General features: G+C 37.8%; 2 protein-coding genes across 2 annotated transcripts in view; both read right to left on the reverse strand.

Moving 5' to 3' along the window:
- Window positions 1–2030, reverse strand: part of slc30a9 (solute carrier family 30 member 9) — a 28444-nt gene extending 26414 nt beyond the window's left edge. Inside the window, exons 1-2 of the mRNA XM_047157220.2 lie at window positions 1877–2030; window positions 1467–1581 (exon numbers count right to left, since the gene is read on the reverse strand). Coding sequence (XP_047013176.1) covers window positions 1467–1581; window positions 1877–1897 — 136 coding nt within the window. The 5' untranslated portion in view covers window positions 1898–2030. The remainder of the gene's footprint in view (window positions 1–1466; window positions 1582–1876) is intronic.
- Window positions 2031–3850: 1820 nt separating this feature from the next.
- adam19b (ADAM metallopeptidase domain 19b) overlaps window positions 3851–14815 on the reverse strand; it is a 31328-nt gene continuing 20363 nt past the window's right edge. Inside the window, exons 6-23 of the mRNA XM_017475199.3 lie at window positions 14611–14815; window positions 14300–14365; window positions 13856–13927; window positions 12946–13112; window positions 12705–12789; window positions 12470–12609; window positions 10265–10442; window positions 10090–10179; window positions 9817–10012; window positions 8472–8580; window positions 8175–8388; window positions 7954–8031; window positions 7402–7510; window positions 6349–6487; window positions 6152–6239; window positions 5832–6068; window positions 5570–5658; window positions 3851–5478 (exon numbers count right to left, since the gene is read on the reverse strand). Of these exons, the coding sequence (XP_017330688.1) occupies window positions 5448–5478; window positions 5570–5658; window positions 5832–6068; window positions 6152–6239; window positions 6349–6487; window positions 7402–7510; window positions 7954–8031; window positions 8175–8388; window positions 8472–8580; window positions 9817–10012; window positions 10090–10179; window positions 10265–10442; window positions 12470–12609; window positions 12705–12789; window positions 12946–13112; window positions 13856–13927; window positions 14300–14365; window positions 14611–14815 (2293 nt within the window). The 3' untranslated portion in view covers window positions 3851–5447. The remainder of the gene's footprint in view (window positions 5479–5569; window positions 5659–5831; window positions 6069–6151; window positions 6240–6348; window positions 6488–7401; window positions 7511–7953; window positions 8032–8174; window positions 8389–8471; window positions 8581–9816; window positions 10013–10089; window positions 10180–10264; window positions 10443–12469; window positions 12610–12704; window positions 12790–12945; window positions 13113–13855; window positions 13928–14299; window positions 14366–14610) is intronic.

Here is a 14815-nt window from a genome sequence, read left to right on the forward strand (position 1 = left end):
ACTTTTTTCTAAAGATGCACCAATATCGGCTGATAATCAGTACTGACCGATAAAGGCTATTTTTCCCGCTATCTGCCGATAGTTTAAAAACATCCGATGATCAGTGCTGATTAAATCCTGTCAATCAATAGAGGGCAGGAAAACATCGATTTCGTGCTGTGTGTAAAGATGATGTCTCTTGTGTGGAATGATGACAAAATTGCAGTTTGTAAACTCTGTAATCTCTGCACTGATAAAATTTTACACCGGACGCTGCAGCAGTGAACCGGGAGTTTCACCGTCGAGTCTAATTAATTATTTTTGGCGAGCTGCTCGCGCTGAATTAAAGGGCAAGTACACCATTGAAAGATTTAAATAAAGATGAATTGACAAATATATATATATATATATATATATATATATATATATATATATATATATATATATATATATATATATATATATATATATTGCACAGAAAAATATATTTGTAGAGTAGTATATTTAATATCCAGTTAATGTTAATATGAGTTAATATCATCAAAAAAAGTTTATATTAGCCTATATATTACCAGTTTGATGTTTAATGAGAAAGTAGAAATGCTTTTGTTTGTGGAGAGTGAATGTGAGACTAACAGGAGGTTTTTAGAACTCAGTCAATGTTAATCTGAATTAATAACATTCAATAAGTTAAGAAATATTACTTTAATCTTCAGAATTTAGTTAATGTGTTAATGTTAATGTGAGTAAAGTGTTTTCTGTTTATAAGACCAGTTACTGTGAATAACTTGCTGAAATGGAGAGAATAAAGTTTTAGTTTGATTTCTTTCAGAATTGTGGAATTAATCATTATTAATTTAAAAGAAGGTATAAAAGGCAGAACTATCGGTATCCACCGATATCACTCTGAATGATCGGTTATAGATATCGGTTGAGAAATTTAGTATCGGTGCATCTCTACTTTTTTCGCATCTCACAATTCTTCTAATTACGAGTTTATAGCTTGCAATTCTGACTTTTCTCGCAATTTTTTGTTTAGATCTTGCAAAACTGACCATTTTTCACAATTTCAAGTTTCATCTCAGAATTCTGACGTTTGTTCTAGTTATTCTGACTTTTTCTTGCAATTTTGAGTTCACATCGCACAGTTTTGACTTTATTTCTCGCAATCACGAGTTTACATCTCACAGTGCTGACTTCTGACAATTCACGTCCACTTGACATTTAATCAGCTACAAAGAATGCCCCGACATCAATCATTCTCTATAACTAGGTTATATACAGTAAGAACTACACTCAGCTAGTCAGGACACACGGAAATCCAGACACTAGCGAGCGCTCGTTACTTGAAGTTAGTCACATTTCCGGTACTACATCAAGCGAGTGTCTAAACTGCGAGTCGCAATTACCTTAAAAACATTTCCTCCGCGGTGGAAACGGGCTTCCACAACACACACACACACACACGCACTACCGTTTCCCCATACCGGTGTATGTCGGCGGTGTGAGCTGTGTGGACAGCAGCACCAGTAACCCGCCTTTACCGACAGCGCGTGACTTCCCGCGGTTACTGCGGATCAGAACCATCAGCAACCTAATCACCTGAAACACAAATAAACTCGAAATAAGCTTATTTACATACCAGCTTGCAATAATCACTGTAATTAATTACAGTTCAAAGTTTAAACTACTTCATAAATACCACCGCTGCCTCAAAGGTGGCTAACGTTATCAAAAATAAACTTAGCTAACAAACGTTAGCCCAAAAGAACAAACTTTCTTCACCACAGCCTCGACAGCTCACCATGTTAGCTTACATCTACTTTATCATAAGAATATTTTATTAACTATTTAATGACGATGTCTGTTTTATTTTGTTGTAGTTAGCTAACGTTACCTGTTTCAGTTTAGTCTCCATTTTCTGAAGCTCTGGTTCGATCAGAGACCGATAGGAGGAGGAGGAGGAGGAGGAGGAGGAAGCTCCAGCTGTAAAACATTAAAAAAAAAATTCTTAAATCAGCATCTCTACATGTATGGCAGCCAGTCCATAACAATGTCTGTTGAATTCCAACACAGGCACACCTTATTCTAGTGAATGAGGTACTGATTAGGTGATCACCTGAACCAAATCTTATTTAACGAGGATTTAAAAAAAAAAAAAAAAAAAAAAAAAAAATTTTTTATTTATTTATTTATTTTTAAACACTGCTGTGGTCATTACTATCCTCTTGCAATAGGACCAGCTGGATGGTAAAGACAGTGCTATTAGTACCTCAAAAGTAAATGGAATAAAAAGTAAAATGACTATTGACCATGCCAAAGGAGTTGAAAAGTAAAGTTTTGAGTGAGGAAAAGAAGGGTTTAATTCTGGCTTTACTGGCAGAGGGATACAGTGAGTGTCAGGTTGCTTCCATCCTTAAAATTTCAAAGATGGTCAAACAGCACACATTGGGGACAACAACGCTACAGACCAACAGAGCACAAAAACAACTCTCCACTGACCAGGATGAACATCAACTCATTTGAATGTCACTCATCAATCATAGGATGACATCAAGGTCATCAAGCTGGGGAGGCCTACAAGCCACCCACTGTGATATTTGGTGGAGGATCGGTGATGATCTGGGGGTGCTTCAGCAAGGCTGGAATCGGGCAGATTTGTCTTTGTGAAGGATGCATGAATCAAGCCACGTGCAAGGTTGTCCTAAAAGAAAACTTGCTTCCTTCTGCTCTGACAATGTGCCCCAACTCAGAAGTTTGGTTTTTCCAACAGGACAATGCTACATGCCACACAGCCAGGCCAATCAAGGTGTGATTGGAGGACCACCATATCAAGATCCTGTGGTGGCCAGCCCAATCTCCAGACCTGAAAACCTATGGAATGTGATCAAGAGGATGATGGATGGTCACAAGCCATAAAACAAAGATGAGCTGCTTAAATTTTTGCACCAGGAGTCACCCAACATTATTGTGAAAGACTAGTAGAGATTTATTCAACCAAATATGGATTTTTGAACTCTTCCTAAGTTAAAACATTAGTATTGTGTTGTTTAAAAATGAATATGCACTTATTTTCCTTGCATTATTCAAGGTCTGACAACACCGCATCTATTTTTCTTATTTTGACCAGTTGTCATTTTCTGCAAATTATTTTTATTTGGAATTTCTGGAAAATGTCTGTAGTTTATAGAATAAAAAAATAATGTTAATTTTACCCAAATACATACCTATAAATAGTAAAACCAGAGACACTGATAATTTTGCAGTAGTCTCAGAGCTGTAGATAGATTTATTTATTAATCATAAAATAAATAAATAAATAAAGTACTTAATAATAATAATAATAATAATAATAATAATAGTAGTAGTAGTATTAATAAGGCAAATTAATACCAATTAGTATTAGTACTATTACTACTAGTAACTATCATCTAATGGAGGCAGAGATGAAAGCAAATACAGGTATTGCTGCTGTAATGAGAGAATATAATCCAGGGAAAAATCAAAAAATATAAGACAGGCAAAGGTCAGGCCATCAGGCAAAATGACTAGAGTAGATAAGGCAGATAATCAGAGTCCAGGATAAAACAGAATCAAAAACAGAATAAACATCACTAGAGGAAGGCTTGGTAACAATAGACTAAAGCAACTGAGTGTTTACTTCTCAATGGTATTGTGAACGAGCAATCTCTTACAAACTGTAGTAAGATTATTATTGTTGTTGTTATTCCATCAGTTTCTTACAGGCACAGATAAAAACAAACTATTACGTGAAAATCATTGTGTTGCTACAGCCAGTTTTGGCAAATGATAATGAAATAAAATTCTAATCAAACCCCAAATTGTGAAAAAATAATAATGACAAAATTCATTTCAATTAATCAAGTTTTATTTGATCTGCTTTTGCAACTCAAAGTCAATCTGTGATCCATGGCATTAGCTCAATCCAGTTCCAGGACTAATTTACAATAGCACTTTAATTTCTTGTTCCTTTAATAAAAGAAAGTGCGTGTATCACACGGTGCAAGTAAACCAAAGAACAGAGGACAATTGGTTGTAAATAGTCCATAGCACTACATTAGCATAGGCAGCATTTGAAATGACCCTTCCAGTTATATTTAAATTCTGTTATAGGTTTAATTCTAATCGTCATAATCATGAGGTTCACAGTGTTTTTTCTCATTTTACATGGTCCCTATTTTACAGCATCAATATGCGTGGCCGTTGACACAATCATTCCAGTCAACAGTATTCTTTTAATGCATGATTATCATACCATTAAAGTGTAAAAGATACCAAAAAAGAAAGATCATTTCCAATCTTTCAATTCAATGCAGAAATACAAAATACAAAATCCATTTAAGGTTATTATTGAATCCATTCAGCTGAGCTGTTAATGCTGGGACATTTGCTAATTAAACCTTATACACTGGGCTAAATTTTGAGCATTTACAAATGTTAATATTACTATGATGAACAGATTGAAGAAACATGCCTTCAAATCTAGCACTTCCACAGAAGAAAAGTTCTGGTGGTTGACTTAGATGAACTCTGCAACATAGTATATTTGTGAAAAAGCTATATGGACTGTGGTGGCATTAAGATGACATATCTTTTAGACAGCTTCAATTGCTTACCAGAGCAAACAAACATTTTAAAAGCTAAAACTGTTAACTTTACTGTACAATATGTCTTTACTATACATTCCCTGATGCCCTGTAAACAGCATAAGGTGCATTTTGTCAAGTTCTCCCAAGTGGAACAAGTAAAGAGAATAAAAAGTAGCCTTGTCTCACTGGATTGTTACAGGATAGCCATAACTGATTTGATGCATTGCATACTGTACATATACAGTGTCCAGCATTTTGCAATGATTCTCCTGATAATTTTAGCAGTAAAATAAAAGAGAGACAGAAAATGCAGTAGAGAAAAACACAAGAACAAAACAGGCTACTGCAAAAACACTGTACACTGAATCAGTATTTCCTGATTATTATTGCTATACCTTTCCTTTTTTCATATACAGAATGCAAAACTCATGTCCGATATTCCAGTTAAATGCTTGTTTCTCACATAACGTGTTTTCACTGTTTTCAATACTGCATGCAATCCACTTTAAGCATGACATATTCTGAATATTCTGAATGCTCATACTGAAAGGCAAAATCTAGACACTGTCCATTGTTTCGTTTCGGTATAGCCTTTGTAATAATAGGTATAAAATAAACTAGAAATATGGCACATAGACATTGGAAGAGTACCAAAACAAAGTTAAACGCAACAAGTAAATTACACTTTAGGTTTCAAGTGTATTAGGCAAACATGGTGTTGGACGTAGACCACAGCCTACACAGCCACTGCTGAAGATGTAAACATGCCTGAAGTTTGCACGGTGTTCCAGTATGCCATTTTAAGAGTCCTCTGTATAGAAGAGTAATGCCCATTCTCTCCACAAGTCTGATGAAGCCTCAGCTTTTTCCACTGGTTTCAGTCTGAGTTCTGAAGAATAAAACATCCGATGAACTATTATTATTATTTTCTTTGGATGATTAAAGCTGAAACTGAGCAGTGTATTTTTTAGGTGGATTACCTGAGATTTCCACCAGAGTGCATCAGATTGGCCCTTCCTTTCTGCAACAATGCTGGTGATACTTGATGGCCTTTTCTAAATGAGTCCTCCTTGATAAAGAAAACACACCCAGTTGTGGATTACTAATGTAATCTGAAACATCTCAAGTTTAACTTATATAACCTTGACCAGTGACCTGTTTTGCTGTTTCTTTTTCTATGAGTGAGGTGAATGGCTTTCAGGTCATTGCTTCATCTGTCAAAAGCAGATCAGTGAAACACACCTTTTTGATCTGAGTGGGTTTGGTAGCAGGACGAGGTGGAGGAGGTCTGCTTGGAGGGTTTGGTCTAGGTTTTGGTGCCACGGATGGAGATGGGAAAGACCTTGAGCTGGTCTCTGAGAGTGGAGGACTCTTCTGCTGTAGCAAGTATGCTGGGACTGGCAGTGGTTTGACCACTGGCTGGACAGTGGAATGTCTCGATCTTGGTGTACCAGTAGGAGTTGGCTGCTGGCTAGTGTCCTGTGGAAAAATCACAACAATTTGGCATTATGCAGTATTAAAACCTTCAATGCAGCTTACCGATACAGAAGGTGACATATTACCGCTTTGTCCGTGTTAGGTTTCTGTAGCTGGAATGTTGGGTTGGTGTGACCACTAGCAAATGTTTTGGAGTCTGTTGAAACTGGGACACTGAAAGTTCAATCAAAGTGAACACATTTGAAACACTCATGACATGTAGAAGAAAATATACCAAGTTATAAGCACATGAATATCACCAAGCTGCAAATTTCAGTATTACTTAATAGATATCTGACGAGGGGCATGAGCCACATCTTTCAAAGCATGAAGTTTTCGCTTGTAGCACCAGTAGAGGAGCAGAATTCCCGATCCCAAGGAGATACCCACAGGGAGGAGCACCAGGAGAGCAAGTAAGTTGCCTGCAACATCAAACAAACCATTTAAACCCACACTCAACTGAAGCTGCCATAGTCCATACCCCTTATGGACTTCTTATAGTCAATACCAGATCAAAGAACACAACTGTATGAAGTATGCAGAAGGATTACAGACATAGAAGGATTTAACTTGTTTCATGGAATAAAAATAACAAATACTTCCAGGAAAACAATTCTTCCAAATAAATTACACTATTTATATTTTACATTTGTTTGAGTTGTTTATATTTATGGTGGAAAAACAGACAACAAAAAGCAGGAAATAATATAATAATATTTAATATGTTCAATATTATATGCCCTGATAAGGTACATATTATATGCCCTGATAAGGTACATTCATTCATTCATTATAGATGTTTAAATATATTAATTATTATTAATTTTTTTTTAAACAAACAATTTCCCTCCCATTATACTTCTGTGACCAATATGAGATATGTGTAAATATTTTTTTCATTTATTTTGAACAATTGATTCACCTCTACTTCCAAGACGTATTTGCAATAGTTAATGCACTGAAGTGGATGTTTACCATTGACATATGAACATCTGATGAATAACTATAATCCACCTGAGTGGCACTGTTTTGTCTGAAATACTGTAATTAAGGTGTTTGTGCATTTAAAAGCTATTTGCCTAAGATTGCAAGGTATTCAAATAAATTTTAAAGCAAAAACATTTAGGAAATTTATAAATCCAGACCTTGGAATAAGGTTTCATCTGACAATGGTGTGGTTTTAAGATATTGTTCCATAATATTTTGACACCTTTATTTTCAGTGGTGTGATTATAAAATTAACTCAATTTCTCAAAAAAAAAAAAATGTATATGCGTACGTATGTACGTACGTACGTACGTACGTATGTATGTATGTAGGTAGGTGTCTGACTCACTTTTTGTAGTCACGGGGCCACTGTCCATGCTGCCGCCATTTCCCTCTTCCTCACAGTAAGGCGGTGCCCAGCCTGTGTCACAGTGGCAGTTATGATTGTTGTTACACATCTATAAAAGAAAACATGCAGGTTTAATCAACAGTCCTGTCATCACGACCACATCTGTATTTCAAAATCTACTAACTTATTCGGCATGCCTTTTCTTATCTCATCAACTCATCTCCTCTCATCTAATATCTCTTTTTAATCTTGTTGAACATAGTCAACACACTGCTAAAGTGCTTAAAAAACTTAAAGATAAAGTGGGACATTTTAACATTGAAAAGAGTGTGAATACATGACCTACTACAGCAGTGAGGATGTAATAGCCATCCCTGAAGGGGTCTGTTCCTGTTCACATATACTGCATGTAATCTATTGCATGACTGATGGAGAAGCTGTGAGCTAACAGGGTAATGGGAGGACAGGAAGTTGCTCTGTGAAGCGAAGCCACCCACATGGGCTAAAGTTCTGGCAGATCAATGCTGGCAGTGCACCAAAGTGAGCACCTACCCCACGCCCATGACACTTGGCATTGCACTCATCCGCTTTCAGGAAGGATGCGTTGCGACACTCCCCAGCAAAACAAATCTGCTCAGAGAGAGAGAGAGAGAGAGAGAGAGGGAGAGAGAGAGAGAGAGAGCAAATGATAAAAGACAGCATTACGATATATGGTCAATGGCAATGGTTCTCGTTACAACAGTTACACATGACTACATGTACTCAGTACTCACTGCACTGTCCCCACACTTGGTTCCGGTCATAACCAGCCCAGGGTCCAGCGTGTCTCCCAGACCCTCGTCTCCCTTGCCAAGCCGGTAGATATGTGTACCTCGACACAGGATCTGATGCTGGTCTCGCCGGATGGTGGTGTCGATGGAGACTGCGTTGGTTTCAATGGGCTTAGTAGCAGCACTCTGACATTGTATCTTTCCGCATTTAGCATCCCTTAGACAAAAAAATCTCCGTAAATGTGTGTCTTTCCATTTTATTTGGAGTTTTCAGTTTTGTTTTCTGTGAATGATGCTTACCGCTCAGTGCACTTCCTGTATTCACCCATGAGGTTTTTGCCACAGTTTCCATAGGTATCTCCAGCCCTGTTTACCTCTGTGAAGCACAGATCCGGAGCGGGTCGGCCATCTGTGAAGGGATACAGAGAACCATGTGCTTTCTCATGTGCTATACAGATGTTAAAACCTTCAGCTATTACCAAAATGAATCAGGAAAATTGTTCACTGGCACCATTAACAGGGCTATGTTAAACTTTACCCAGGTAGCATTAGTGCATATTGCAAGTGTTGTAGCACAAATAAAGTGTATAATTTTCATTTTGGTCTTGGTCATGAAAAAGCAATATTATTCCTATAAGTGTTCTCTGATTAATGAGCTTGAGAGGATTCTTGATCTACACATGATCTCATAATCTTTCTTCTCTTGGCTCCTTACCTCGAGTGTAATACATAAGGAATAAAGCACAGTATATGATTTATAGGATAATATTTTGCATTATATACAATAAAATGTTTACACCTTACAGCTTTACTTAGGGACCCACAGATGGCATTGTCACCTTGCCAAACCAAAGTCATTTTTTGTGCCAGGTTTCCATCTATTTGAATGTGTAATTATTATTATTTTGTCTTCTGGGAAGCATGTAAATATCTTATGTAGTTTCTGAAGGGCAGTACTGAATGAAAATTTAAAAAAAAACAAAAAACAACAATTTACACCGATCATCCTGTTCAAAAGTTTACACCCCCCTGGCTCTTAATGTAGTGTGTTACCTTCTTGAGCATCAGTGAATGTTTGCAGCTTTTGTAATAGTTGTGTACGAGTCCCCAAATTGTCTTCAGTGTGAAAAGAAGGATCTCAACATCATATAGCCTGTGTTGGAAAGGGGTCAAATTTGCAGAACATGCTGGAAAAGCAAAGAATGTGCAGGACCTGGAGGATTTTTATGAAGAACAGTGGGCAGTTTAACTGCTCACGACAAACAAGGGACAGCTCTCACAAAATATAAACACAGTCACTGATCATCCAGGTAACAACGCAGTATTAATAATCAAGCGGCTGTAAACTTTTGACCTGGTTCATTTGTGTAAATTCAGTTATTATTGTGTCTTGTGGAGTATATGTAAACATCTGTTGTGTGAAATAGCTTATTCAGGGCAGGTCTAATTAAAAAAACTAATTGCAATTTTTATGATCCCTCTTTTATTATTATTATTATTATTATTATCATTTTGCAGATTCTCCAAGGCGTACGTAAACTTAAGACCTCAAATGTATATTCCTAGAATTACATGACTCGGCTTGACTCATCAATCAGCTGAAGCTAATATACTTGATAGATTTGTCTAAGCTGACCAGATTTACCTTTCCCCCAGAGAGAGAGGCACTGCTGCTCCAGGGTCAAGCACATGCCTGTGTAACAGTAAGCTTGGCCATGTGCACAGGAGCTGCCATCCATCAGGTAGAAATTAGCAGGGCAGGACTCTGATTTACCATCACAATACTCAGGCAGGTCACAGGAACCCGAGGGAGCGCGGCAAAGCGCACCTGGACTCTTCAACTAAGAGGAAATAAGTCAAGAATAAAGCTGACCTTTCAGAATGTATTACTAAATAGAGTTATGGACTATTAAATTACCTTGCAGTTCTCACAGCAAACTCCATGGGCACACTCAGCACCCGCTTTTAGTGTGCAGTTATTGGCATTACAGCATGGACTGGAACATTCCTATAACACAAGATAATGAGAAAATAGAAAAGAGAGACAGAAAAAATTAGAGACAGAGGCGAAAGAGTGCAGGTAATGCTCTCACCTCCACCTCTCCACAGTCACACTCCTCCCCCTCCTCAAGGTAGCCGTTGCCACAGCGCTGGCCTCCGTACATGACCCGGGTGTTTGGTAGATTAAACAGACATTTCCCACCCCCTGAGCTCAGATAGCGCTTCAGCTCTGCCTGGTTACACTGATTAAACACACGAGGGAATGGATGTCTGTAGACAGGTGGAAAGAAAACAACAATCAGAAGAGAGTTAAGATTCAAAAGCATTTTTTTTATGCTAGTCATGTGGTGCAAAATCAATGCACAAAACCACAAGATATTAGATATTTTTGGTATTTTGCTGTAATTAAATTAGCTCCTTTTATTTCTTTTAAAAGCAAGATATGCACTGGCAGACACAAAATGTAGATCTGAGAAGTCATTACAGGAAGTGTAATGCACAGATAGAAGTGAGAGATCATGCTGACGAGTACAAATAACCTGCAGGCTCGCATGACATTCTCTGTCTTGTCTATGAAAGCAATAAATTTGATTGGGTAATTGACTCTATTAAATGTTCTGTGCTCATGAAATATGGCATGGTGATGCAGCAGGTAGCACTGCAGCCTCACAACTCCAGGATGCCTTGTACGATCCTGAGCTAGGGTTACTGTCTATGTAGAGTTTTACATGTTCTCCTAGTGTCTGTGTGGGTTTCTCTGGGTTCTCTGGTTTCCTCCCACCTCCCAAAAACATAGTCAGGGTGTAGAGTGTAACAATTATCATGTTTATAATTGAATTGTTATTTTGGAAGCAGTAGAGAGGTGGATGCTATTTTTGTTACTACTGCCCATGTTTTCTCCTGTGTTTGGTTAGAAAGGGAGGAAGGTAAGAATTTTGTTGTTCATTTTGAATTTTACTTTTAAAAGTTTAGAAAATACTCCCCTCAAAGGCAGAACGTTTATGTTTGTTATTTTGGCCTGGTCCCCTCCTGAAATCTTTTTGAAGCTTTCCTTTTTGTATTTGAACTTACCAAGTAAATATTACTCTTCAGTGTTACAAAAAGCTGTGTGACGTTTTTAAAAATTCTTGTTGCACATAAGTTTCCTTGTTACTGTCTCCCTGACCCTAGACAGTGGAGGCATGTAATAATTGTAATTGAGAATGTATTCATGCATCATAGCCTGTATTCCTTGGCTACTCCAGGCTCTGGGTCCACTGTGTTCCTGACCAGGATAAAGCACTTACTGAAGATGAATGTAATGACATATAGATAAATACATAAATAGCTAAAATAATTCATGTTGCATGAATTAAAAAAAATACTTTTCTGGATTTCTATTACTTCAATTGGTAATAGAAATATATATATATATATATATATAAAAAAAACATGAAATTAAATGGGGGGGGGTCGGTAAATTGTTGCAACAACACGCAATGATGTTGTCAAAAATAGCACAAAATGTGTGAGATTGCAATTCCACTTACTTGAATTAACAGACTATAAGTTACAGAATTTTTTTGCCACCTAGTAAGCATGTAAAAGTTATATCTTCTATACCACTAATCCTTCAGGGTTGCCGGACAGGGTGCCAATCCATCGCAGGGCACACTCACATACACACACCCATTCATACACTACATACACTTTAGACATGCCTATCAGCCTACCATGCATGCCTTTGGACTGGGGAAGGAAACCGGAGAACCCGGAGGAAACCCCCGCAGCACGGGGAGAACATGCAAACTCCACACACACAGGGCAGCGGCGGGAATCGATCCCCCAACCCTGGAGGTGTGAGGCGAACATGCTAAGCACTAAGCCACTGTGTGCCTAAAAAATCTTCTAGAAATGTACTCATTCAAAATACATACAAAATAGTAGTGTTTCAGTTCTTTACTTAAGTAGTTTTGCCTAAATATTGAAAAATTAATCACATTTTGAGAGTCCTCCAATGATGACCTTCACCATGCCATGTGACTGCAGAAAAGGAAGAGCAAAAACAGTCAAAATGAAAGCCCCCTTTTTCCAGTTACATGGGAAAATACTAGTTTTGTCTTATTATCAATAAAATGGAGATACTTAATTGTTGCCCTATGGCAACATAATGCAGTAAAGGATTAAGCTAAATACTAAATCTTGTTAGATAAATCACCCCTAAGATCTCAAGATGCCCTTCTTATTCTCATGAGCTAGATGAAGGAAATGAATGACCAGGTATTTACAGCTGTTTGTGTTAGTAGCTGGAGTCTCACCCGGTAGCTGCAGCCATGATGCATCCTCCATCCTCAGGCAGGGCCTGGCAGCAGCCCTCACTGTCATGGTTCATCCCAAAATTATGCCCCATCTCATGAGCCATGGTGGCAGCGACCCCAACTGCAATTTCAGAGTGGTCCTTGAAATTGAGAGAGAACGAGAACGAGAGAAAGATGAGGCATGTACATATGGGAAAGAGATAGAGATGTTGAATAATACAGCAGTTTGTTTTACCGAGTTAACTCCTCCTGACTGGTATTCAGAACACATAGCTTTTAGAGGAGCCAGCCCTATAGTAGTCCCCTGGAACGCCATACCCCTAAAAGAGCCAGCAAAAGACTTGCTCAGATCCTCCACACGCTTTTGTTTACACTAAATGCACTAATCTACATTCACATTTGAACTTGTGCTATAAATCTGGTCTGTGATAAGTGGTTTTGCTTTAACAGATGATGCTATTGGCTGATAGACTGACGTGATGAGCTGTGCGTTGTCATTGGGCAGCTGTCGCAACTGTTTCCTCCTCCAGGTCAGGAAGGCCTCCAGTGTGCTATAAGGGTTGTTCGTTACACTGATCTTATCCCCGTCATTCCAAATCTCCAGCAGTATCAGGGCTACACGGATGTTCAGCGCTTTGTAATACTGATAGGATAAAGAGATGCAATGTAGTCAAATTGGACAACATAAGGGCTAAGATATAATGTCAAATGTCACGGCACTTGAATTCTGGCAAACAGCCAGAAATCATGAAAAGTCAAGTTTTAAAGGTTGAGCTTAGTCTGTCTGAAGAAATTTTAATTGCTAGCTAAGTGTATCTTTTCATATGCTTTGGATATGTGCCAGAGCGACAGGAGCAGAAGTGATAAGACTAGAGAGACTAATGTGGATGAAGCACTCTGCTTGCACAGTATATTCATTATTTTTCTAATGAATATAGTATATTCAGTATTACAATGATCCTAGCAAGTGAAAATATACTGAATATAGTCAAATGTATCTAGTAGTTCATATTATTTATTTATTCATTTATAAAAAATGAAAAGAAAAAAAAAAAGAATATGACTAAACTTATTTGTAGAGATTTTTTACTGCTTGAAAACGTTTTGTACTTCTGGCAGATAATTTAAGTAATTAAAGAAGTAAAATAAACATACAGCTTGAAATGAGTAAATGCATTTCACACAGGCTGAATAATATTATATTTGTTATATTAACAATCTAATAAAAATACTGGATACATTTGCCCATATTCAAGATATTTTCACTTGCTAAGATATCATTTGTTTGATGTTTTTTATTTTATTTTATTTTCTAAGTACAGTAAACACATTTCATTTTTGACCTATGTAACAAAAGACATTACATTTGTATTTCTCTGTTACTACCTTGTCCACGTAGTTGGCAGCTTCAAGTAGCTTTGTCTTGGTCTTCTCCAGGTCACTACCATGTTTCACGAACTGCAGCAGAAGCAGAACAGTGGTCATTATGTCATTCTGACCTGTATGGTCTCCCAGGCACACGTGCACACGTGCACACATTATACAGACGCATCACTAGGATGCACTCCATTAGTGCAGAGGCAGATCAATAATGAAAGGAAGTAAGGTTATTATCTCTGGCGCCACCAGAGTGCTTATCAGCCTTACTGAAACAAGAGCAAATCCAACTCATACTGCATTTCTAGAGCAATAGATTAATCAAAGGATTTAGCCACCTTTGTCATCTTTCTTTTTTGTGCATGCAATTTCAATACCATTGTGACTAGAGTGCATCAAATATTAAGTTTCAGTCCAGAGTATTTTACAATTTGCTCTTGGTTGTGCTTTTACCTCAGCGTGATCAGCCACCATCATCAGCTCCACATACTTCATATTGCGGCTGACGTCTCTCTTTTTCTGTGGAGAAAACCACATGTGCTACAGTGCTTCTAACATGATGACCAAATATCATGTTCCAAATATAACTGACTTGACATTATGTAAGATGTCCCTTCCTATATGAGATTAACGGCCACTTTAATTACTCTAGTTTTGTTCAGTATCATCATACAACTATTTATTTATTTATTTCTGGATCAGTGACAAAGATAAAGATCAAGTTTCCTGAATCGCTGATAATTACTGATTTGACATATATTCACCCTGCTGAAATGACTGGCCTGTGCAATCCCACCAATTAGCTCGGCCAGCTTGTCTGTCTGGTTCTCTCCTCCATGATGTTGGTTGCAGGTGCTCATGGGTATTTTCAGGCTCTCAGCACGGAACACTGCATGGCCCTGAGAGATGCTGTGATTGGCCAGAGGCTCGATCACGTATGTTGCACTGCGGTTCAAGGCAATCATGCCC

This window comes from Ictalurus punctatus, chromosome 8 (assembly GCF_001660625.3).
Source record: "Ictalurus punctatus breed USDA103 chromosome 8, Coco_2.0, whole genome shotgun sequence".
Taxonomy (NCBI): Eukaryota; Metazoa; Chordata; class Actinopteri; order Siluriformes; family Ictaluridae; genus Ictalurus; species Ictalurus punctatus.